Source organism: Lichenostomus cassidix, unplaced genomic scaffold, assembly GCF_008360975.1.
Source record: "Lichenostomus cassidix isolate B80296 unplaced genomic scaffold, HeHo_3.0 HiC_scaffold_40, whole genome shotgun sequence".
Classification (NCBI taxonomy): domain Eukaryota; kingdom Metazoa; phylum Chordata; class Aves; order Passeriformes; family Meliphagidae; genus Lichenostomus; species Lichenostomus cassidix.
In genome coordinates, this window is record NW_028147459.1 from 1,685,641 (window position 1) to 1,708,225 (window position 22,585).

Sequence of the window (22,585 nt, forward strand, 5' to 3'; positions counted from 1 at the left end):
TGGGAGAGACTGGGAAGGACAGAATGGACTGGGAGAGACTGGGAGGGACTGGGAATGGACTGGAAGGGAGTGGGAGAGAACTGGGAGGGAACTGGGAGAGACTGGGAAGGACAGAATGGACTGGGAGAGACTGGGAGGGACTGGGAATGGACTGGGAGGGACTGGGAGAAAACTGGGAAGGAACTGGGAGGGACTGGGATGTACTGGGAGACACTGGGAGGGACAGGGAGGGGTGGCCTTGGGGACAGCTGAGGGACCCCAACGCACAGAGCCGCAGAGGGTGGACAGTGACGTCCCCACGGCGGGCTGCGGTCACTCGAGTGACCCCAACCCCGAGTGGCACCAGGAGGGGGCGGCAGGCGATGTCCCCTCGGTGGCCGCGATGTCCCCAAGGCCGCGGGGGTGCCGTGTGTCCCCTGCTGACCCCCCGTTGTCCCCTGGCACAGAAGGAGCACCGGCTGGAGATCACCATGCTGTCCCAGGGCGTGTCCATGCTCTACTCCTTCTTCATGCCGGCCGCCAAGCTGCGCGAGCGCCACGACCAACCGTACGGCTTGGGGACACTGGGGACACTTGGGGACATTGGGGACACCTGGGGACACCTGGGGACACTGGGGACACTGGGGACATCTGAGGACACCTGGAGATACTGGGGACACTTGGGGACACTGGGGACACCTGGGGACACTTGGGGACACCTGGGGACACTTGGAAACACTGGGGACACCTGGGGACACTGGGGGACACTTGGAGATACTGGGGAACACTGGGGACACCTGGGGACACCTGGGGGACATTGGGGACACCTGGGGACACTGGGGACACTGGGGGACACTGGGGATACTGGGGACACCTGGGGACACCTGGAGATAGCTGGGGACACCTGGGGACACTTGGGGACACTGGGGACACTGGGAACACTTGGGGACACTGGGGACACCTGGAGATATTGGGGACACCTGGGGACATCTGGGGACACTGGGGACACCTGGGGGACACCGGGGGACACCTGGGGACACTGGGGACACCTGAGGACACCTGGGGACACTGGGGACACTGGGGGACACCTGGAGATACTGGGGACACCGGGGGACACCTGGGGACACTGGGGACACCGGGGAGGGGACACATCCCGTGGGGGAGGATGGGAGGTTTGTCCCAGGGGGCGACACAGCCATGGTTTGTCCCCAACGCGTCTGGGTGCTGTCCCCAGGGTCAGGGTGGCCTGGCACTGCCATTGTCCCCGCTGTCCCCCCAGGGTGACAGAGGTCACGGTGTGTGTCCTTGCTGTGTCCCCTCCTGGCCTTCACAGTGACAGATTGTGTCCCTGCCATGTCCCTGCAGGGTGACCCATCATGCTCCATGTCCCCTCATGTCCCCCAGGATGACAGAGCTCATGTCCCATGTCCCTCCAGGGTGACAAATCGCGCTCTGTGTCCCTGCCATGTCCCCCCATGGTGACAAATCATGCCAGGTGTCCTCCCCATGTCCCCCTCTGTCCCCACAGGATGACTGAGCTCATGTCCCATGTCCCCCCATGGTGACAAATCACGCTCTGTGTCCCTGCCTTGTCCCCCCCATGGTGACAAATCACGCTCTGTGTCCCTGCCTTGTCCCCCCCATGGTGACAAATCACCCCCCATGTCCCCCCCGGTGACAAATCACGCTCTGTGCCCCTGCCCTGTCCCCCCATACTGACAAACCATGCCTTTTTGTGTCCCTGCCCTGTCCCCGAGGGTGACAAATCCCCCCCCCCGTCCCCGCAGGATGACAGAGATCATGTCCCATGTCCCTCCATGGTGACAAACCATGCCTTGTGTCCCTGCCCTGTCCCCCCCCCGGTGACAAATCACACTCTGTATCCCTGCCCTGTCCCCCCAGGGTGACAGATCACCCCCCTGTCCCCGCAGGATGACGGAGATAATTTCCCATGTCCCTCCATGGTGACAAATCATGCCCCGTGTCCCTGCCCTGTCCCTCCAGGGTGACAAATCACACTCTGTGTCCCTGCCATGTCCCTCCAGGGTGACAAACCATGCCTTGTGTCCCTGCCCTGTCCCCGCAGGATGACGGAGATCATGTCCCTTGTCTCCACCACATCCTCCCATGTCCCTCCAGGGTGACAAATCACGGTGTGTGTCCCTGCCCTGTCCCCCCATGGTGACAAATCACACTCTGTGTCCCTGCCCTGTTCCTCCAGGGTGACAAATCACCCCACATGTCCCCCCTGTCCCTGCAAGATGACAGAGCTCATGTCCCATGCCCACCCATGGTGACAAATCACACTCTGTGTCCCTGCCCTGTCCCCCCATGGTGACAAATCATGCTCTGTGTCCCTGCCATGTCCCCTCAGGGTGACTGAGATCATGTCCCATGTCCCTGCGCTGTTCCTGAAGGTGACAAATCACGTTCTGTGTCCCCCTTGTCCCCGCAGGATGACAGAGATCATTTCCCATGTCCCCCCATGGTGACAAATCACGCTCTGTGTCCCTGCCCTGTCCCCCCATGGTGACAAATCACGCTCTGTGTCCCTGCCATGTCCCCCCACGGTGACTGTCCCCCCCGTGTCCCCCCAGGATGACAGAGATCACGTCATGTGTCCCTGCCCTGTCCCCCCACGGTGACTGTCCCCCCCGTGTCCCCCCAGGATGACGGAGATCGTCACGCGGGTGTCCAAGAAGAAGCTGGGCCGCCACGTCAAGGCGCTCGTGTTCGAGCTCTGCTGCAACGACGACAGCGACGCCGACATCGAGGTGCCCTACGTGCGCTACACCATCCGCTAGGGGGCGCCGCGCCCCGGCCACGCCCCCTCCCCGCGGGACACGCCCCCCGCCGCACAGGCCACGCCCCCTTCTCTCTCGGCCACGCCCACCTCCCCTCCCCCATAGTCGTTGTCGTGTCGGCCCCGCCCCCTCGGGTGGGGGAGGGGTGTGGGGGGCGGGGCCAGGGTCCCGCCCAATAAACATAGACCTTGGCAGAGGGACGTGTGACGCCTGAGTGCGGTGACAGACGGGGACAAACGCGGACAAACGGGGACAAAGGGACGCGTGGTTGGCACGTGACGGAGGTGACAAATGGCCCTGAGATGGCAGGTTGGGGCACCGTGGTGGCTTTATTGGGGACACGGGGGGATCCCACTCGGTGTCACCTGCGGCGTCATCGGTGTCACCTTGTTGGGTTGCTCAGGTGCTCAGTGTCACCTGTTGGGTCGTTCAGGTGCTCGGTGTCACCTGTGACATCCTCAGTGTCACTTGTCGGGTCGTTCAGGTGTTCGGTGTCACCTGTGACGTCCTCAGTGTCACCTGTCGGGTCGTTCAGGTGCTCGGTGTCCCCTGTGACGTCCTTGGTGTCACCTGCAGTCCTTGGGGACTTGGTGTCACCCACGGGGAGGGTGTCATGTTGCTGGTGGCAGCTGTGTCACCTGTGAAGGGTCAGCGTGGCCTTGTGTCACCTGTGGGTCACTGTCACCCATGTGTGTCCCCATGGGTCATGGTGTCACCCATGTGTGTCCCCATGGGTCATGGTGTCACCCACACTGTCCCCATGGGTCACGGTGTCACCCACAGTGTCCCCCTGTGTCCCCATGGGTCACAGTGTCACCCATGTGTGTCCCCATGGGTCATGGTGTCACCCCCATGTGTCCCACAGTGTCACCTGTGTCCCTGTGGGTCATGGTGTCACCCACAGTGTCCCCTTGTGTCCCCATGGGTCTCTGTGTCACCCACATGTGTCCCACAGTGTCCCCATGGATCACGGTGTCAACCATGTGTGTCCCCATGGGTCTCAGTGTCACCCACATGTGTCCCCCTGTGGGTCACAGTGTCACCCACAGTGTCCCCATGGGTCTCTGTGTCACCCACAGTGTCCCCCTGTGTCCCTGTGGGTCTCTGTGTCACCCACGTGTCCCACAGTGTCACCCATGTGTGTCCCCATGGGTCAGGGTGTCACCCACATGTGTCCTCATGTCCCCCTGTGGGTCACAGTGTCACCCATGTGTGCCCCCATAAGTCACAGTGTCACCACAGTGTCACCCCCAGTGTCCCCAGTGTCACCTGCACTCGTGTCCTCGGTGTCCTCAGCACTCGTGTCACGCTGTCACTGCATCCCCTGCGCTCGCCGTGTCACCCTCGCTGTCCCCTCTGCTCTGGCCGTCCCCAGCTGTCCCCGTGGGGGTCTGGCTGTCCCCAGCTGTCCCCATGAGGGTCTGGCTGTCCCCGCTGTCCCCAGCCAGGTGACATTTCTGCCGCAGGAGTTTCCGGTACCGCGTGGCCGCAGCTTCCACGGCGGCCTGGAGCTCGGCCACCTCCACTGCCAGCGTCACCCCTGGGGACAGAGGGGACACCGGGAGGGTCAGGACACCGGTGGGGACAAGGATGTCACCTCCTTTGGGACTTCCCCAATTCTGGGGGAATTCTTCATTTTTTTCCCAGATTTGGGATATTCCTAAATGGATCGGTTTGGATCCTCCCAGTTCCTCCCAGTTTGTCCCAGTTAGTTCCTCCCAGTTCGTCCCAGTTTCTCCCAGTTCATCCCAGTTCCTCCCAGTTCATCCCAGTTCCTCCCAGTTTGTCCCAGTTCCTCCCAGTTTCTCCCAGTTTGTTCCAGTTTGTCCCAGTTCCTTCCAGTTTCTCCCAGTTCCTCCCAGTTTGTCCCAGTTGCTCCCAGTTCCTCCCAGTTCCTCCCAGTTCATCCCAGTTCCTTCCAGTTTGTCCCAGTTCCTCCCAGTTTCTCCCAGTTCCTCCCAGTTCCTTCCAGTTTGTCCCAGTTCCTTCCAGTTCCTCCCAATTCGTCCCAGTTTGTCCCACTTTGTCCCACTTTGTCCCAGTTCCTTCCAGTTCCTCCCAGTTCATCCCAGTTCCTCCCAGTTCCTCCCAGTTCCTCCCAGTTTCCCCAGTTCCTCACCCTTCTGGAAGCTTCCCTGGGCCTGCCGCAGACTCGGGGGCACCAGGACCCCAAACCAGCCCAGGGGGTCTGGGGGTGACCTGGGGGGAGGTGATCCTCCCTTCTCTGGGGGTCCTCGGCGCTGCCGCAGCCCTGGGGACAGGGAGAGGTCAGGGAACCCCAAAAATGACACAGGAACCCCAAAAATGACGCAGGAACCCCAAAAATGACACAGGAGCCTCAAAAAATAACCCGAAAATAACCCAAACACCCCAAAAAATAACCCTGGAACCCCTAAAAAATAAGCCAGGAACCTCTAAAATGACTCAGGGACCCCAAAAAATAAGCCAGGAACCCCAAATCCCCCTCAGCACCCATGGGTGACATCCTGGGGACCCCAAAAATAACCCAGAAACCCCAAAAAATTACCCAGGAGCCTCAAAACATAACCCAGGAGCCCCAAAAGTAACACAGGAACCCCAAAAAATAACCCAGGGACCCCAAAAAATACCCGAAGAACCCCAAAAAATAAATCAGGAACCCCAAAAAATAACCCAGGGACGCCAAAAAATAACCAGGAAAACTCCAAAAATAACCTAGGGGCCCCAAAAAATAATCCAGGAACACCAAAAATTACACAGGAACCCCAAAAAATAACCCTGGAGCCCCAAAAAATAACCCTGGAGCCCCAAAAAATAATCCAGGAACACCAAAAATTACACAGGAACCTCAAAAAATAACCCTGGAGCCCCAAAAAATAATCCAGGAACACAAAAAATTATACAGGAACCTCAAAAAATAACCCTGGAACCCCTAAAATAACCCAGGAGCCCCAAAAAATGACACAGGAACCTCAAAAAATGACACAGGAACCTCCAAAAATAACCCAGGAGCCCCAAAAAATAACCCAGGGACCCCAAAAAATAATCCTGGGACCCCAAAAAATAACCAGGAACACCCCAAAAATAACCTAGGGGCCCCAAAAAATAAGCCAGGAACCCCAAAAATTAACCCAGGAACACCTCCAGGACCCCAAATCCCCCCCAGCACCCATGGGTGACATCCTGGGGACACCAAAAATGCCCCCAGCAGCCACAGGGGACATCCTGGGGACCCCAAAAATAACCCCTGGAGACCCCAAATCTGCCCCCAGCACCCATGGGTGACATCCTGGGGACCCCAAAAATGCCCCCAGCAGCCACAGGGGACATCCTGGGGACCCCAAAAAATACCCCAGGAACCTCCCCAGCACCCCAAATCCCCTCAGCACCCATGGGTGACATCCTGGGGACCCCAAATCTGCCCCCAGCACCCATGGGTGACATCTCCTGAACCCCAAAAATGCCCCCAGAACCCACGGGTGACATCCTGGAGACCCCAAATTCCCCCCAGCACCCATGGATGACATTCTGGGGACACCAAAAATGACCCCAGCACCCACAGGGGACATCCTGGGGACCCCAAAAATGACCCCAGAACCCCAAAAATGCCCCCAGCACCCACGGGTGACATCCTGGGGACCCCAACCACCCACAGGACCCCAAAAGTGTCACCCCATCCCTTCCTCACCGTCATTTCCCCCCTCCTGGGTGTCCTCGGTGTCACCTCCCGCTCCAGGCACCTCCTCGAAGTGGAGACGTCCCTCTGCGTCCTGCCTGGGGGTGACACGGGTACACGGTGGCACTGCCATCCCCCGGTGTCCCTTTGTCACCTCCCTGACACCCTTAACCCTCCCTTGATGCCATTGGGGACAGCAGTGTCACCGCCGTGTCACCTCTGGGGACATCCCTGCAGTGTCCCCGATGTCCCCGTGGCCCTCCCAGTGTCCCCATGGCCCTCCCAGTGTCCCCGATGTCCCCATGGCCCTCCCAGTGTCCCCACTGTCACCCCACCTGTGGCACACACGCACTCGGGGCACCATGGTGGCTCCGTACTGCAGGGACGAGACGCGGTGACATCCCAGCGAGTAGCGGGCCTGAGCCAGGGACAGCCAGCCCTGCGGGGACAGCGGGGACATTGGGGACACTGGGGACACTGGGGACACTACAGGGACAGCCACCCCTGCGAGGACATTGGGGACAATGGGGATACAGCACAGGGACAGCCAGCCCTGCACAGGGACAGCCAGCCCTGCAGGGACAGTGGGGACATTGGGGACACTACAGGGACAGCCAGCCCTGCGGGGACACTGGGGACATCAGGGACAATGGGGACACAGCATGGGGACAGCCACCCCTGCAGGGACATTGGGGACACTACAGGGACAGCCAGCCCTGCGGGGACATCAGGGACAGTGGGGACACAGCACGGGGACAGCCAGCCCTGCAGGGACATTGGGGACACTACAGGGACAACCAGCCCTGCAGGGACATTGGGTACAATGGGGACAGCCAGCCCTGTGGGGACAGCGGGGACACTGGGGACACAGCACGGGGACAGCCACCCCTGCAGGGACACTGGGGACACTGGACAAGGACAGCCACCCCTGGAGGGACACAAGGGGACATGGGGTCATTGAGGGGGACAGAGGGCGGTGACTGTCCCCAGGCAGGTCCCCACAGCAGGTGACTGTCCCCAGGTGTGTCCCCATGCGGTTGGCACATCCCTGTGCTGGGTGACACTCGCCAGGTGTGTCCCTGTGGCAGGTGGCACCTGTGTCCCCATGAGAGTTGAGTGTCCCCATCGTGTCCCCTTGTCCCCCGTATCCCCATGAGGAGTGCTGTGTGTCCCCATGGTGTCCCCATCGTGTCCCCAAGGGCGGTGTGTGTCCCCATCGTGTCCCCGTGGTGTCCCCACCGTGTCCCCGTGTCCCCTCACCTGCCGCAGCTGCCTCTCCAGCTCCTCCCGGCGCTGCTGCAGCACCTCCAGCGCCTCCATCACCTCCAGCGCCGCCGAGTCCAGCGACAGCGACAGCGACCCTGCGGGGACACCGCTCAGGACCCCAACTGCCACCAAAACCGCCGCGCCCCCCGCCCAGAGACCGCCACAGCTTCCCCTGCTGTCACCCGAGCCCCCGGAGACCCCAAAAACCACCCGGAAACCCCAAAAAAACCCCAAAAACCCCTCGAACCCTCGGCGCCCCTCATCGCTCCCTCATCGCTCCCTCACCGTCCATCGCCGCCGCGGCCTCAGGCCTGCCCCCGCCTCGTCCAATAGGAACCGACCTCGCGGCTTCTCGACCAATCATCGCGCGCGAAAAGGCGGGAGGCGGGGCTTCGTTGAGGGCAGGCAGCGCTATGGGCTGAGGCCGAGCCGCCGCCATCTTGAGTGAGGGCAGGGCAGCGTTTCCCGCCCCTTCCGGCAGCACCGCGCGCTGCGATTGGTCAGCCGGCGGTCGGCCAATGGGAGGCGGCGGTGCTGGGAGGTGCCGGCGTGTGGGGAGAGGAGCGGAGCGGCCATGGTGAGGAGGTTTGGGTCTGGGGGCGCTGGGGCTTCGGGTTGTGCTGTGCGCCTCGTGTCGCGGCGTGTCCCCTCTGTGTCACATCCCTCTAGGGCTCCTCTAACCCCCTCCTGGGCCTCAATCGTGTCCCACATCCCTCGCTGTCCCCACAACGGGTTTTTCCCCACATCCCCCTCATGTGTCCCTCACGCTTCATCTCGATGTCACCGCTGTCCCCCGCCGTGTCCCCTCTGTGTCATTGTCACATCCCTCAATGGCTCCTCTAATCCCCCTTCAGCGCCTCTATCGTGTCCCACATCCCTCCCAACTCTCGCTGTCCCTTCGCCACATTCCCCTCATGTTTCCCTCACGCTTCACCTGGCGACCCTCAATGTCACCGCTGTCCCCCTCATGTGTCCCCTCTGTCCCACATCCCTCAGTGACTCCTCTAATCCCCCTCCAGACCCTCAATCGTGTCCCTCATCCCTCCCATCTCTCTCTGTCCCTTCCCCACATCCCCGCCATATGTCCCCCGATGTCCCCCCGTGTCCCCCCCGGTGTCACCGCTGTCCCCTCACGTGTCCCCCGATGTCACCGCTGTCCCTCGCCATGTTCCCTCTGTGTCACACCCCTCAATGACTCCTCTAATCCCCCTTCAGCGCCTCAATCGTGTCCCACATCCCTCCCATCTCTCGCTGTCCCCACAATGGGTTTTTTCCCACGTTCCCTGCCATGTGTCCCTCAGTGTCACCGCTGTCCCTCTCCGTGTCCCCTCTGTCACATCGCTCGGTGACTCCTCTAATCCCTCTTCAGACCCTCAATCGTGTCCCACATCCCTCCCATCTCTCGCTGTCCCTTCCCCACATCCCCCGCCATGTGTCCCCCGATGTCCCCCCGATGTCACCGCTGTCCCCCCCGATGTCACCGCTGTCTCCCCCGGTGTCACCGCTGTCCCCCCCGATGTCACCGCTGTCCCCTGGTGTCGCAGCTGCGCCGGCAGGCCCGGGAGCGCCGGGAGTACCTGCAGCGAAGAGCTCGGGAGCAGCAGCAGCGGCGGCAGCAGGAGAGGAAGGAGAGCCTGAGGAGGGCGCTGGAAGGTACGGGAAAAAGGGGAAAAATGGGATGAAAGAGAGAAATTAGGGGTTGGGAGAGGGAAAAAGGGGATGAAAAAGGGATAAAAAAGGAAAAAAAGGGATGAAATAGGGGTTGGGAGAGGGAAAAAGGGATTAAAGAGGGAAAAAGGGATGAAAGGGGTTGGGAGAGGGAAAAAGGGATTAAAGAGGGGAAAAAGGGATGAAAGGGGTTAGGAGAGGGAAAAAGGGGATAAAAGAGAGGTTGGGAAAGGGAAAAAGGGGATAAAAAAGGGATAAAACAGAAAAAAGGGGATAAAAGAGGGGTTGGGAGAGGGAAAAAGGAATAAATGAGGAGAAAAACGGAGAAAAGAGGGGTTGGGAGAGAGAAAAGGGGGATAAAAGAGGGTTTGGGAGGGGAAAAAGGGATGAAAGATGGGTTGGGAGAGGGAAAAAGGGATAAAAGAGGAAAAAAGGCATAAAAGAGGGGTTGGGAGAGGGAAAAAGGGATGAAATAGGGGTTGGGAGGGGAAAAAGGGGATGAAAGGGGGGAAAAGGGGATAAAAGAGGAGTTGGGAGAGGGAAAAAGGGATAAAAGAGGAAAAAAGGGGATGAAAGAGGGGTTGGGAGAGAGAAAAGGGGATAAAAAAGGGGTTGGGAGAGGGAAAAAGGGGATAAAAGATGGTTGAGAGAAGAAAAAGGGGAGAAAAGAGGAGAAAAAGGGGATAAAAGAGGGGTTGGAAAAGGGAAAAAGGGATGAAAGATGGGTTGGGAGGGGAAAAGGGGATAAAAAAAGTGGTTGGGAGGGGAAAAGGGGGTAAAAGAGGGGTTGGGAGGAGAAAAGGGGTTGGGAGAGGGAAAAATGAATAAAAGAGGGGCTGGGAGAGGGAAAAGCGGATGAAAGAGGGAAAAAGGGAATAAAAGAGGGGTTGGGAGAAGGAAAAAGGGATAAAAGAGGAAAAAAGGGGATGAAAGAGGGATTGGGAGAAGAAAAAAAGGATGAAAGAGATAAAATAGGGGTTGGGAGAGGGGAAAAGGGATGAAATAGGGGTTGGGAGGGGAAAAAGGGGATGAAAAAGGGATAAAAGAGGAAAAAAAGGGGATAAAAGAGGGGTTGGGAGGAGAAAAAGGATAAAAGAGGCAGTAAAGAGGAGCTGGGAGGAATTTTGGGGGTTTAAAGGGGATTTGGGAAGGGTTCAGGTGGTGTTAAAGGGGGTTTGGGGAGATACATGAGAGTTTGGGAGATTAAAAGGAATTTGAGGGAATTTGGTAATGTTTGAGGTTGTTAAAAAGGGGTTCAGGTGGAGGATTTGGGGTTCATTTGGGGCTGGGGGTGTATTTAGGGTCTGGGGAGTTTGAAATGGAGTTTGAAATGTTTGAAATGGGGTGATTTGGGGGTTCTGGATGATGTTTGAGGTTGTTAAAAGGGGTTCAGGTGGAGGATTTGGGGTTTATTTGGGGCTGGGGGTGTATTTAGGGTCTGGGGTGTTTGAAATAAGGTGGTTTGGTGGTCCTGGATGATGTTTGAAGTTGTTAAAATGGGTTTAAGATGTTGTTAAAAAGGGTTTAAGGTGTTGTTAAAAGGGGTTTGGGGAGCTAAATGAGGGTTTGGGTGATAAAAGGGAATTTGAGGGGATTTGGTGATGGTTGAGGTTGTTAAAAAAGGGGTTGAGGTGGAGGATTTGGGTTGCTGTGGGGTTTATTTGGGGCTGGGGGTGTATTTAGGGTCCGGGGTGTTTGAAATGGGGTGATTTGGGGTTTTTCTCTCCCCCCAGAGAATCGCCTGCTGCCCACCGAGCTGCGGCACGAAGCACTGGCACTGCAGAAGGAGCTGGAGTTTGATTTCGATGCGCCGGGGGGTGAGTGGGACCCCAAATTGGGGAGGAAAACCCCGAATTGGGGAGAAAAATCCCAAACTGGGGAGAAAAACCCCAAATTGGGGAGAGTGGGACCCCCGAATTGGGGAGAAAAACCCCAAATTGTGTGGAGTGGGACCTCAAATTGGGGAGAAGAACACCAAACTGGGGAGAAAAACCCCAAACTGGGGGGAGGAAAACCCCAAATTGGGGAGGAAAACCCCGAATTGGGGAGAAAAACCTCAAATTGTGGTGAGTGGGACCCCAAATTGGGGAGAAAAATCCCAAACTGGGGAGAGTGGGACCCCAAAATGGGGAGAAAAACCCCAAACTGGGGAGAAAAACCCCAAATTGGGGGGAAAAACTCCAAATTATGGGGAGTGGGACCCCAAATTGGGGAGAAAAACCCCAAATTGGGGAGGAAAACCCCAAATTGGGGAGAAAAACCCCCAATTGTGGGGAATGGGACCCCAAATTGGGGAGAAAAAACCCAAATTGGGGAGAAAAAACCCAAATTGGGGGGAAAAAACCCAGACTGGGGGGAAAAACCCCAAACTGTGGGGAGTGGGACCCCAAAATGGGGAGAAAAACCCCAAATTGTGGGGAGTGGGACACCAAATTGTGGAGAAAAACCCCAAATCGTGGGGAGTGGAGTTACCCCCCAAAACCAGGTGTAACCACCCCAAAAAAGCAGCTGATCTCAGATTTAGGATCAAATTTCCCACATTTCCCCCCAGATTATATTTGGGTTTTTAATTCCTCCCCAAATAAGATTAAATTCACCCCAAAAAGAGGAGGAATTTACATCAATACACACAAATTTGATCCATTTTCCCTGAGAAGTGAGTCACACAATTGTCCCCAATGTCCCCAAACCAGCGTGGGCGGGGCCGCGGTGGGCGGGGCTGGGATGGGAAGGGGCGTGGCCTGAGCAAGCCCCTCCCCCAGACGCTGCCAGCAGCCATGATGACGAGTACAGGTGGGCGGGGCTGGAGCCGCCCAAGGTGATGGTGACAACGTCGCGCGACCCCAGCGCCCGCCTGCGGCTCTTCGCCAAGGTGGGTGTGGCTGGGTGGGTGTGGCCTGAGCTGGGTGGGGCGGTGGGTGTGGCCGGGTGAGTGTGGCATGTTCTGGGGATGGGCGTGGTCTGATCTGGGTGGGGCAGTAGGTGGGGCCGGCTGGGCGTGGCCTGTTCTGGGTGTGACTGTGGGTGTGGTCGGGTGGGCGTGGCCTGATCTGGGTGGGGCGATGGGTGTGGCCGGGTGGGTGTGGCTGGGTGGGCGTGGCATGTTCTGGGTGGTGTAGTGGGTGGGGCATGGTGGGTGTGGCCTGTTGTGGATATGATCTGGTGGGCGTGGCCTGTTCTGGGTGTGACAGTGGGCGTGAGCTCTTCTGGGTGGGGTGGTGGGTGTGGTCAGGGGGTGGGGCGTGGCATGTTCTGGGTGGGGTGGTGGGCGTGGCCTGTTCTGGGTGTGGTAGTGGGTGTGGTCGGGTGGGCGTGACCTGAGATGGGTGTGGCCAGGAGGGCGTGGCCTGACCTGGATGGGATCGTGGGTGTGGCCAGGTGGGCATTGCCTCTTCTGGGTGTGGTCTGGTGGGCGTGGCCTGTGCTGGGTGAGGCTCTGGAGTGGGTGGGGCAGTGGGCGTGGCCTAATTAACCACCCTGACCCCACCCCCTGTGAATACCCTAACAGGGGCGTGGCTTTGGGGCTGGGCGTGGCCTGAAAAGTGGGCGGGGCTTAGTTGCCCCCACCCCACGGGGCTTTGCTGGAGCTGGGCTGTTTGTGGGCGTGGTCTGGGTGTGGGCGTGGCTCCCAAATTTGGGTGAAAGGGGCGGGGCCTGGGGTGGGCGTGTCCCTGTTTTATGGAGCACAAAGAGGGAGACATGGGGGATTTGGGGTGACACAAAAAGGTGACTTTGGGGACACAACGCTGAGCGGGTGGGACACTCAGTGGGCGTGTCCCCGCGCGGTGGGCGTGTCCCCTGACCCCGCCCCCTCAGGAGCTGTGCCTGCTGTTCCCCGGGGCGCGGCGGATGAACCGCGGCCGCGCCGAGCTGGGCGCGCTGGTGGGAGCCTGCCGGGCAGCGGGGGTCACTGACCTGCTGGTGGTGCACGAGACCCGCGGGAGGCCTGGTCAGTGCGGGGGATGGGGGAAAGGGGTGGGGCCGGGAAGGGGTGGGGCTTGGAGGATTTGAATAATGGGTGGAGCTTGGAGGGAAAGGGTGGAGAAAGAAGTGGGTGGGGCTTGTCAGATTTGAATCATGGGTGGGGCTTGGAGGGAAAAGGTGGGGAGGAAATGGGTGGGACTAATAGGATTTGAATAATGGGTGGGGCTTGGAGGGAATGGTGGGGATGAAGTGGGTGGGGCCAGGAAAGGGTGGAGCTAGTAGGAATTGAATAATGGGTGGGGCTTGGAGGGAAAAGGTGGGGAGGAAATGGGTGGGACTAATAGAATTTGAATAATGGGTGGGGCTTGGAGGGAATGGGTGGTGGCAGGAGGGGGTGGGACTAATAGGATTTGAATCATGGGTGGGGCTTGGAGGGAAAAGGTAGGGGAGGAAATGATGGGAGTAATAGAATTTGAATAATGGGTGGAGCTTGGAGGGAATGGGTGGGGCCAGGAATTGAATCATGGGTGGAGCTTGGAGGGAGAAGGTGGGGGAGGAAGTGGGTGGGGCCAGGAAGGGGTGGGGCTAATATGATTTGAATAATGGGCGGGGCTTGGAGGGGATCGGTGGGAAGTGGGTGGGGCTAATAGTATTTGAATAATGGGTGGGGCTTGGGGGCAAAAGGTGGGGGGAAGTGGGTGGGGCCAGGAAGGGGGTGGGGCTAGTAGGATTTGCATAATGGGTGGGGCTTGTAGGGGAAAGGTGGGGAAGTAAGTGGGCGGGGTTAGTAGGATTTGAATAATGGGCGGGGCTTGGAGGGAAAAGGTGGGGTCAGAGATTGGGATGTTCCCTTTTGGGGGTGTGGTCTCCTCGCAGGGGGTGTGGCTTATAGGAATGGGTGTGGTCAATGCAAAACTGGGTGTGGCTCTACAAAAGGGGTGTGGTCTGTTTGGGGGCGTGGCCTGACCAAGCCCCGCCCCCAGACGGGCTGACGGTGTCCCACCTGCCCCACGGCCCCACGGCGTTCTTCACGCTGAGCGGGGCGGTGCTGCGGCAGGAGGTCGGGGGGCTCGGGGGAGCCCCCCTGGCTGCCCCCCACCTGCTGCTGCTGCGGCTGGACTCCGCTCTCGGACAGAGGGTATGGCCAGGGGGACAGCTGGGGACAGTGGGGACAGCCGGGGGACAAAGGGGGACACAGCTGGGGGGTGTGAGGGGATGCGGGGGAATTGCTGGGAGGCACTGGGGAGTGAGGGGACATGGGGGCAATGGGGACACTGGGGGCAATAGGGACACTGGGGGCAGTGGGGATACTGAGTGGGAAATGGGGACATGGGGGGCAGGGGACACTGGGGGGCAGTGGGACACTGCAGGGGAGGGACACTGATTGGGAAATGGGGACACTGGGGGGACAGTGGGGACACTGGCTGGGAAATGGGGACATGGGGGGCAGTGGGGATACTGGGAAATAAGGACACTGAATGGGAAATGGGGACACTGGGGAGCAATGGGGACATTGAGTGGGAAATGGGGACACTGGGGGGACAGTGGGGACATTGGGGGGGCAGTGGGGACAATGGGGGAGCAATGGGGACACTGGGGGGGCGATGGGGACACTGAATGGGAAATGGGGACACTAGGGGACAATGGGGACACCGTGGGGTGACACAGGAGGTCCCAGGGCTGGGCTGACCCCTGCGTCCCTTTCACCCCCAGGTGGGAACCATCCTGAAGCACCTCTTCCCCGTCCCTCGCCCCGACAGCCGCCGCGTGGTGACATTCGCCAACGAGGATGACGTCATCCTAGTGCGGTGGGTGACGCTTGGGGACACGGGGACAGGGCCAGACCCCCCTGCCAGCCCCCCTTGTGACACTCCCTCCCCACAGGAACCACACTTACCGGCGCAAGGGGAGGACGGTGGAGCTGGAGGAGGTGGGACCGCGGTTCCAGCTGCGCCGTGAGTGTCCCCAGCTGTCCCCAACGCCCCTAACGGGTGTCCCGGGGTGTCCCCAGCTGTCCCCAACCCCCCCCGTGTCCCTTTTTCCAGCCTACCTGATCCGCCTGGGCACGCTGGAGCAGGGTGACGCCGCCGACGTGGAGTGGCGCTGGCACCCTTACACTGCCACCGCCGCCAAGCGCCACCTGCTCAGTGCCACCTGAGCCCCCCGGACCCCCCAAATCACCCGCCTGGGACCCCCAGGACCCCCCAAATCACCCACCTGGGACCCCCAGGACCCTCCAAATCACCCACCTGGGACCCCCAGGACCCTCCAAACCACCGACCTGGGACCCCCAGGACCCCCCAAATCACCCACCTGGGACCCCCAGGACCCTCCAGATCACCTAGGACCCCCCAAATCACCCACCTGAGACCCCCCAGGCAGGTGGGACCCACCTGGAGTGGGTAGCCAGGGACCCCCCTGAGCCCCCTCCCCAGGCACGTGTGGGTCTGGCAGGAAATCAGTTTTTATTTGTAAGAATAAATCTGTTTTTTGGGTATTTTGGGCTCTGCGAGGAGCGGTCAGAGTCTGGGCTGGGGTGGTCAGCTTCCCCTCTCACACCCTGGACCACTCAGCCGGGGGGTCCCGCGGCCCTTTGGGCTTCCCGATGCGGAAATTAAACCCTGGCAGGGGACAAGGGGACAGTCATGGAGGGAAATTAAACCCTGGAGGGGACAAGGGGACAGTCAGTGTGGGGGGATGATGTCCCTCCTGAACCCCACCGGACACCAGAGCCCCCCAAACCCCCCCCAGGACCCCCATGCTCACCGAGGCAGGGACCACTGGCAGGCTCCGTGGTGGGGGTCACCACCTCGTAGGCACCGTCAGTGGGTCTGGGGGAGCCTGAGGGAGGATTTGGGGTCAGAAATCTCCAGTTTTGGGACCCCCAAAAATCCCCCCAGGTCACCCCAACTCACCCGCCGGGCTGGGGGAGGGGCGGCGCACGGGGCTCCCCGGCAGCGAGCACGTGCCCGAGGGGGCGGAGTCTCGCCCGAAAGGGGCGTGGTCTCGGTCAGAGGGGGCGGGGCTTCTCCCCGAGGCTCCTCCCCCTCGGCGGGGCTTGTTGACCACGGCGTAGGTGACATCCATGGCGGGGGGCGCGGGGGGCTCTGCTGGCACCGAAACGCTCCTGGGGGGTGACAGAGGAGAGGGGAAGGACCCCCGATCCGGGTCACCTGTCCGGGTCACCTGTCCCCATCCCCAGGACTCACCTGAGCAGCGTGGGCCGCAGAGCCCGCCGGGCGACAGCGTCCTGGTACAGGGGGGACTGGGGAGGGCAGGGGGTCACCCGGAGCCCCCCGAGTGGAGGCTACCGGAGCTCCCGCGACCCCCCAACCTCTCGGGGACCCCCCCAGGCCAGCCGGGTCCCTTCTGTCACTTCCCTTTTCGGCGGGCAGGAAGTGTCGCAGCCGCCCTCGTGCCCCCACCCCGCCCCGGATGGCCCTGAGCGCCGGGCTGTCCCCCCAGAGTCCCTGCGGTGTCACCGAGCTCCCTGTCCCCTCCTCACCTGCACCCCGCGCGCCAGGCTGAGGTGGCCGGGGGGCGGCGGAGCTGCCATCGGGGGGTCCTGGGCGGCTCCGGGGGGGTCTCAGGTGTGCTGGGGGGACGGAGGGGACATGGGGGGTTTTTCTGTCCCCAAGCCCCTCCCTCCCCCGGTGGGAGCTCCGCCCCTGGGCTGGGCCCGGGCTGGGGGGGCTAAACCCCCCCTGGGGAGTCCCTGTGGCACCTTTAGGGCATCCTGAAGGGCCCTGAGGGTCCCTATAGGTGCTGTGGCGTCTGGGAGGATTGTTTAGGGGCTTTGTGGGGCTTTTTGGGGTCCCTATAGACCCTATAGAGCCTCATTCAGAGCCCCCCAGAGCCCCTGTAGAGCCTTTTAGGGTTCTTACGGATCCTATAGTCACTGCAGTGTTGCGTGGATCCCCTAAAGTTCTTCAGGGGTGCTTATAGAACCTTTAGGATCCCCTAAAGCTCTTCAGGGGTTGCCTGTAGAACCTCTAGGGTCCCCTAAAGCTCTTTAGGGGTGCCTATAGAACCTTCAGGGTCCCCTAAAGCTCTTCTGGGAGCTCCTATAGAACCTTTAGGGTCTCCTAAAGCTCTCCAGGGTGCCTATAGAACCTTTAGAGTGCCCTAAAGCTCTTTAGGGGTGCCTGTAGAACCTTTAGGGTCCCCTAAAGCTCTCCAGGGTGCCTATAAAACCTTTAGGATCCCCTAAAGCTCTTCAGGGGTTGCCTGTAGAACCTTTAGGTTCCCCTAAAACTCTTTGGGGTGCTTATAGAACCTTCAGGGACCCCTAAAGCTCTTAGGGGAGCTCCTATAGAACCTTAAGGATCCCCTAAAGCTCTTCAGGGGACACCTATAGAACCCTTAGGGTCCCCTAAAGCCTCCCGGTGTCCCTATAGAGCTCCTATAGGGTCCTGCAGGAGGAGCCATACAGCCCTAAAGGTCCCATATGGCCCTCGTGACGTCACGCAGGGGCGGGGCCAGGCTCCCGCAGCCCCCACGTGGGTCCCTCTGGCCCCGCCCCCTGTCACGAGGCGCTGAGTGGCCCGGCCCCACCCCTGCGTGACGTCACAAGGGAGTCACGCGGGGAAAACCCGCCGAAAGGGGCGTCACCCCCTAAGCCCCGCCCCCTTCCTCCCCCTCCCGTTTGCCGATTGGTCGTCCCGCGGAGGCCCCGCCCCCTTCCCCCGCTCCGCGCGCTGATTGGCGGGGCGGGCGGCGCGGTGACGTCACGGGGCGCGCGGCGCGGCGGGCCCGGAAGCGGCGGTGGCGGCGGGAGCGCGAGCGCGGCCGGTGAGCGCGCGGGGCGGGGACAGCGCGGGGGCGGGGCCAAGGGGCGGGCACGGGTGGGGGCGGGGCTACCGGGGGGGCGGGGCCGGGCGGGGAGGGGGCGGCGGGGGGGCGATTCTGCCGGAGGGCGGGAGTTTGGCGAGGGGGCGGGGCGAGGGGCGGGGCGGTCCCTGAGGGGGTCCCGGGGGCGTGGCTAAAATCAATCTGGGCGGGGCTTACCAGACCCCAGGGTGGGGCTTAGCGGCGGTTAGGGGCGTGGTTTCGCGGTGGGGGCGTGGTCAGAGACACGTGTGGGGGTGGGGGTTCCGGGGTGAGGCGCTGTGGGGGCGTGGCTTGATTTCCGTGGGCGTGGCCTAATGGGAAGACCACCAGGGCTGGGTGGATGGCGTGGGGGTGTGACCACGCAGGGGTGTGGCCACTAGGTGTGGCTCAACGGTGAGGCGTGGCCTTACAAGCCACGCCCCCCTGACCCCACCCTACCTCCCCTCCAGGTGCCTTGGCGGTGGCAGCGCCCAGGACCCCAAAATCCCCCAGGTGAGGGCAGGGTGGGGCAGGGCGGGGCTGCTCAGGTGCGCGGGCACCGCCCCGGCGCCCCCTGCTGGTCACAGGTGCGGCAGAGATGGACCCGCTGGGGACAGGGGACGCAGCGTCACCGAGTTGTCACCGCAGCGGGGAGGATGAGGAGGAAGAGGTGACAGCGGTGGCAGCCGTGACGCCATCTGAGTGTCGCCGCGCTGGGAATGAGGAGGAGGAGGACAAGGATGTGGCAGCGGTGGTGACAGCCGCGATGTCCCTGGCGTGCCACCCCGGTGAGGACGAGGAGGTGGCAGTGGCCGTGACATCCCCAGGTGGCAAGGATGAGGATGTGGTGGCAGCAGTGACAGCAGGAGCAGCCACGATGTCCCAGGGGTGCCATCCCAGTGCGGAGGAGGAGGTGACCACAGCGGTGACGTCCCTGGGGTGTCCCCCCACTGGGGATGAGCAGGTGACAGCAGAGGTGACAGCAGCAGTGACATCCCCAAGCGGTCAACCCAGTGAGGAGGAGGAGATGACCATGGCAGTGACATCCCCACAGAGTCCCCCTGTTGGGGTTGAAGAGAAGGTGACAGCAGCAGTGACATCCCCACAGAGTCCCCCTGTTGGGGATGAAGAGGAGGTGACAGCGGCAGTGACATCCCCACAGAGTCCCCCTGTTGGGGATGAAGAGGAGGTGACAGCAGCAGTGACATCCCCAGCGTGTCACCACAATGAGGAGGAGGAGGCGACAGCAGTGGTGACATCCCCAGCGTGTCACCCCAATGAGGAGGAAGAGGTGACAACGGCGGTGACATCCTCAGCGTGTCACCCCAATGAGGAGGAGGAGGAGGAGGTGACGGCAGCAGTGACATCCCCAGGGTGTCACCCGAGTGAGGAGGAGGAGGAGGTGACGGCGGCGGTGACAGCGGCGGCGGCCACGTCAGCCCCGGGCGGGCGGCGCGGCGCGGACGAGGACGTGGCGGCCGCCGGCTGGCGAGCGCGGCGCAAGCACGTGTTCGTGCTCAGCGAGGCCGGCAAGCCCATCTACTCCCGGCACGGCAACGAGGAGGCGCTGGCGGCCACCATGGGGGTCATGATGGCCCTCGTGTCCTTCATCCAGAGCGGCGGCAACGCCATCCGCGCCATCTGCTCCGGTACGGGGCCGCGGGGTGGACGTGGGGTCCCCAGATTGACGCAGAGCCACCCATGGGTGTCCCCAAAGCTGTACAGCCCTGCCCTCAGGTGTCACTGAATAGCCCCCGCAGGTACAGCCATCCCACCTGGGTACAGTCCTCTCCCAACACAACCCAAAACCACCTCTCCCAGGTACAGCTGAATGTACCAAAACAGCCCTGCCAGGTACAAGCAACCCCCCAAAACTCACTTCCCCCCAAAATCTCCTCTTGGGTACTGCCACCTCCCCTGCCTTGTCACAGCCGCTCTTCAAAAACAGCCACACTCCCCAAAACTCTCTTCCCGCCCCAAACCTCCTCTTGGGTACTGCCACCCCTCCCAAGAGACAACCTGCCTTGTCGCGGCCACTCTCCAAAAACAACCACACCCTCCAAAACAGCCCTCACCGAGGTACATCTCCTCCCGAAACACCCATCCCCGCAGCCCCTCGGGGTCACCCGTGTGACCGCCGTGTCCCCTGTCTCCCCGCAGAGGACCGCACGCTGGTGTTCGAGCAGCGCGGCCCGCTGCTGCTGGTGTCGGTGTCCCGCACTCGGCAGTCGGCGGCGCAGCTGCGGCGGGAGCTGGCGTTCGTTCACGAGCAGATCCTGTCGCTGCTGACCCGCGGCGGCATCGCCCGCGTCTTCGCCCGCCGCCGCGGCTTCGACCTCCGCCGGCTGCTGGCGGGCGCCGAGGCCGTGCTGGACCGGCTGCTCTGCGGGGCCGCGGCGGACGGGCGGCTGCTGCTGGGGGCAGCCCGCTGCCTGCCCCTTCCCGGGGGGCTCCGCCGGGCGGTGTCCGGAGCTCTGCGCCGCGCCGCCGCCGCTGCCCGCCCCGCGCCCGCTCTGGCCGTGCTGGCGGCCCGGGGACGCCTGGTGACAGCGGCGCGACAGCGAGCGCTGGCAGAGGGCGGGCGGCTCTGCGCCAGCGATCTCCACCTGCTGCTCAACCTGCTGGGCGGCGGGGCGGGCGCGGGGGCGGGCGAGGTGTGGACCCCCGTGTGTCTGCCCCGCTTCAACCCCGACGGGTATTTCTACGCCTACGCGGCGCGGCTGGGCGAGGAGGAGGAGGATGGCGTGACGCTGATCCTGCTGTCCACGGAGCGCGAAGGTTTCTACGCGGCGGCGGCGTGCCGGCGGCAGCTGGAGGACACGCTGCGGGCGCAGGGCTGGCTGGCGGAGCTGGCGGCGGCCGTGCGCGGCGGAGCGGGGTACGGCCCGTCCCGCCCCGGCGCACCGGAGCTCCGGCACTTCCTCTACAAGCCCTTGGAGGGGCCGGAGGAGATGCAGCAGCTGCCGCAGTTCACCAGGTGCGGGGATGCGGGGACACGGCGGGATGGGGAGGGTGGGTGGCGCCGGTGTTCAGGTGACAGCCGTGTCACCTCATCCCTCGTGGCTGCAGCCCCGAGCTGGAGGAGCCCTACACCAGCGAGGAGGAGCAACACCGGCTTTTCGACCTGTACCACTACCTGCACAGCCGCGTGCACAGCCCGCACCGACCCCTGCGCCTGCTCTACCATGTGGCCGAGAAGGAAACGCTGCTGGCCTGGGTGAGCCGTGGGAGGGGAGTGGTCAGCAGGGTCCGGAGTTAACAGAAAGCAGCTCTGGCAGTAGGTTTGAGTTAGCAGAGAGTGCTGCCGTGAGTAGATTATGGAGTTCATGGGTCTCACTGGCTGGTGGTGGCTGTCAGGAGGTCCCAGAATTAGTAGGATACTCACTGGTGGTGTGGTCAATAGGTCCTGGAATTAATAGGATGCTCACTGGTGGTGGCTGTCAGGAGGTCCCATAATAAATGGGATGCTCACTGGTGGTGTTGTCAGTACATCCCAGAGTTAATGGGATGCTCACTGATGGTGTGGTCAGTAGGTCCCACAGTTAATGGGATACTCACTAATGGTGTGGTCAGTAGGTCCCAGAATTAATGGGATGCTTACTGATGGTGCCATCAGTAGGTCCCATAATTAATGGGATGCTCACTAGCAGTGTGATCAGTAGGTCCCACAGTTAATCAGGTACTCATTGGTGGAGTGGTCAGTGGGTCCCAGAATTAATGGGATGCTCACTGGGCAGTGTGGTCAGTAGGTCCCAGAATTAATGGGATGCTCACTGATGGTGTGGTCAGTAGGTCCCAGAATTAATGGGATGCTTCCTGATGGTGCCATTAGTAGGTCAGTAGATCTCAGAGTTAATGGGTTGCTCACTGGGCAGTGTGGTCAGTAGGTCCCACAGTTAATGGGATGCTCACTGGCAGCATGGTCAGCAGGTCCCACAGTTAATGGGATACTCACTGGGCAGCCTGGTCAGCAGGTCCCACAGTTAATGGGATACTCACTGATGGTGTGGTCAGTCAGTCCCTGAGTTAACAGGCATGGATTCCTGCAGGTGACCAGCAAGTTCGAGCTGTACAGCTGCTTCAGCCCACTGGTGACGAAGGCGGGCGCCATCGCCGTGCTGACCAAGCTGCTGCGCTGGCTCAAGAAGGAGGAGGACTGGCTGTTCATCCGCTACCCGGCACCGTTCTGTGCTGCTCCTGCACGCCCTGAGGGGCCGGAGCCCGAGGGTTGAAAATAAACACTGAGACCCTGGGGAGAGTCCTGAGTCCGAGGGGACTGGGGGGTGAGGGGACAGGGGGACACATCGTGAGGGGACAGGGGGACACATCCTGGGGGGTGAGGGGTGAGGAGAGATGGGGCAGAGAAAGGGGGAAAGAGAACCAAAAATGAGAGGAATATGGGGCAGAAAATGGGGAAGAAAGCTGGCAGAAAAGGTGGGTGAGAGGTGAGAGGTGAGGAGATGGAGGGAGGGTGGAGATG

General features: G+C 61.4%; 5 protein-coding genes across 13 annotated transcripts in view; 3 read left to right on the top strand and 2 right to left on the bottom strand.

Annotated features, from left to right (window-relative positions):
* Positions 1–2,979, top strand: part of LOC146422486 (ubiquitin-like modifier-activating enzyme 1) — a 51,715-nt gene extending 48,736 nt beyond the window's left edge. The window contains exons 25-26 of the mRNA XM_085046606.1: positions 447–547; positions 2,648–2,979. Coding sequence (XP_084902732.1) covers positions 447–547; positions 2,648–2,783 — 237 coding nt within the window. The 3' untranslated portion in view covers positions 2,784–2,979. The remainder of the gene's footprint in view (positions 1–446; positions 548–2,647) is intronic.
* A 116-nt stretch (positions 2,980–3,095) lies between these two features.
* LOC146422487 (vacuolar ATPase assembly protein VMA22-like) lies at positions 3,096–8,120 on the bottom strand. Of its 7 annotated transcripts, XR_014848133.1 has the most exons (9): positions 7,990–8,119; positions 7,699–7,799; positions 6,774–6,877; positions 6,451–6,536; positions 4,903–5,034; positions 4,053–4,323; positions 3,354–3,421; positions 3,231–3,281; positions 3,096–3,148 (listed from the first exon to the last, which is right to left on the bottom strand). XR_014848133.1 is itself a non-coding variant. In XM_085046536.1 (7 exons), the coding sequence occupies exons 1-6, from the start codon at positions 8,066–8,068 to the stop codon at positions 4,088–4,090; spliced, it is 738 nt and encodes a 245-aa protein (XP_084902662.1). In that variant the 5' UTR covers positions 8,069–8,120; the 3' UTR covers positions 3,096–3,302; positions 4,053–4,087. The 7 variants fall into 7 exon arrangements, 2 of the variants coding, with proteins under 2 accessions (XP_084902662.1, XP_084902661.1); XR_014848135.1 differs by lacking the exons at positions 3,231–3,281; positions 3,354–3,421 and adding an exon at positions 3,282–3,302 and having other exon boundaries at positions 3,096–3,230; positions 7,990–8,120; XR_014848134.1 differs by lacking the exon at positions 3,354–3,421 and having other exon boundaries at positions 3,231–3,353; positions 7,990–8,120.
* Positions 8,121–8,164: 44 nt separating this feature from the next.
* On the top strand, positions 8,165–15,793 carry LOC146422488 (U3 small nucleolar ribonucleoprotein IMP4-like). Its single transcript, XM_085046522.1, has 10 exons — positions 8,165–8,281; positions 9,249–9,357; positions 11,106–11,189; positions 12,135–12,244; positions 13,189–13,321; positions 14,280–14,434; positions 15,010–15,104; positions 15,181–15,251; positions 15,342–15,481; positions 15,661–15,793. The coding sequence occupies exons 1-9, from the start codon at positions 8,279–8,281 to the stop codon at positions 15,452–15,454; spliced, it is 873 nt and encodes a 290-aa protein (XP_084902648.1). The 5' UTR covers positions 8,165–8,278; the 3' UTR covers positions 15,455–15,481; positions 15,661–15,793.
* Positions 15,743–17,189, bottom strand: LOC146422489 (tyrosine-protein phosphatase non-receptor type 18-like). The gene is made up of 5 exons (XM_085046580.1): positions 16,802–17,189; positions 16,506–16,561; positions 16,212–16,423; positions 16,063–16,137; positions 15,743–15,917 (listed from the first exon to the last, which is right to left on the bottom strand). Exons 1-5 carry the CDS (start codon positions 16,850–16,852, stop codon positions 15,850–15,852), a joined length of 462 nt encoding a protein of 153 aa, XP_084902706.1. The 5' UTR covers positions 16,853–17,189; the 3' UTR covers positions 15,743–15,849.
* Positions 17,190–17,928: 739 nt separating this feature from the next.
* LOC146422490 (vacuolar fusion protein MON1 homolog B-like) lies at positions 17,929–22,357 on the top strand. 3 transcript variants are annotated; one of them, XM_085046383.1, is made up of 6 exons: positions 17,929–18,087; positions 18,576–19,186; positions 19,295–19,754; positions 20,266–21,082; positions 21,175–21,322; positions 22,155–22,357. In XM_085046383.1, exons 2-6 carry the CDS (start codon positions 18,704–18,706, stop codon positions 22,335–22,337), a joined length of 2,091 nt encoding a protein of 696 aa, XP_084902509.1. In that variant the 5' UTR covers positions 17,929–18,087; positions 18,576–18,703; the 3' UTR covers positions 22,338–22,357. The 3 variants fall into 3 exon arrangements, with proteins under 3 accessions (XP_084902509.1, XP_084902506.1, XP_084902507.1); XM_085046381.1 differs by having other exon boundaries at positions 17,934–18,087; positions 18,576–19,396; positions 19,439–19,754; XM_085046380.1 differs by having other exon boundaries at positions 17,933–18,087; positions 18,576–19,754.
* The last annotated feature ends 228 nt before the right edge of the window (positions 22,358–22,585 follow it).

Bases quoted from the DNA above. Each gene is read 5' to 3' on its own strand.
- LOC146422487 (XM_085046536.1), bottom strand. From the start codon at position 8,068: ATGATTGGTCGAGAAGCCGCGAGGTCGGTTCCTATTGGACGAGGCGGG. The intron at 7,800-7,989 runs GTGAGGGAGCGA...GTGTCCCCGCAG, and splicing joins GGCCGCGGCGGCGATGGACG to GGTCGCTGTCGCTGTCGCTG. The intron at 6,878-7,698 runs GTGAGGGGACAC...CTGTCCCCGCAG, and splicing joins TGGAGAGGCAGCTGCGGCAG to GGCTGGCTGTCCCTGGCTCA.
- LOC146422489 (XM_085046580.1), bottom strand. From the start codon at position 16,852: ATGGCAGCTCCGCCGCCCCCCGGCCACCTCAGCCTGGCGCGCGGGGTG. The intron at 16,562-16,801 runs GTGAGGAGGGGA...TGCCCTCCCCAG, and splicing joins GCCTGGCGCGCGGGGTGCAG to TCCCCCCTGTACCAGGACGC. The intron at 16,424-16,505 runs GTGAGTCCTGGG...GTCACCCCCCAG, and splicing joins CTGCGGCCCACGCTGCTCAG to GAGCGTTTCGGTGCCAGCAG.
- LOC146422490 (XM_085046380.1), top strand. From the start codon at position 18,704: ATGGACCCGCTGGGGACAGGGGACGCAGCGTCACCGAGTTGTCACCGC. The intron at 19,755-20,265 runs GTACGGGGCCGC...GTCTCCCCGCAG, and splicing joins CATCCGCGCCATCTGCTCCG to AGGACCGCACGCTGGTGTTC. The intron at 21,083-21,174 runs GTGCGGGGATGC...TCGTGGCTGCAG, and splicing joins CAGCTGCCGCAGTTCACCAG to CCCCGAGCTGGAGGAGCCCT.
- LOC146422488 (XM_085046522.1), top strand. The intron at 12,245-13,188 runs GTGGGTGTGGCT...CCGCCCCCTCAG, and splicing joins GCCTGCGGCTCTTCGCCAAG to GAGCTGTGCCTGCTGTTCCC. The intron at 15,105-15,180 runs GTGGGTGACGCT...CCCTCCCCACAG, and splicing joins GATGACGTCATCCTAGTGCG to GAACCACACTTACCGGCGCA.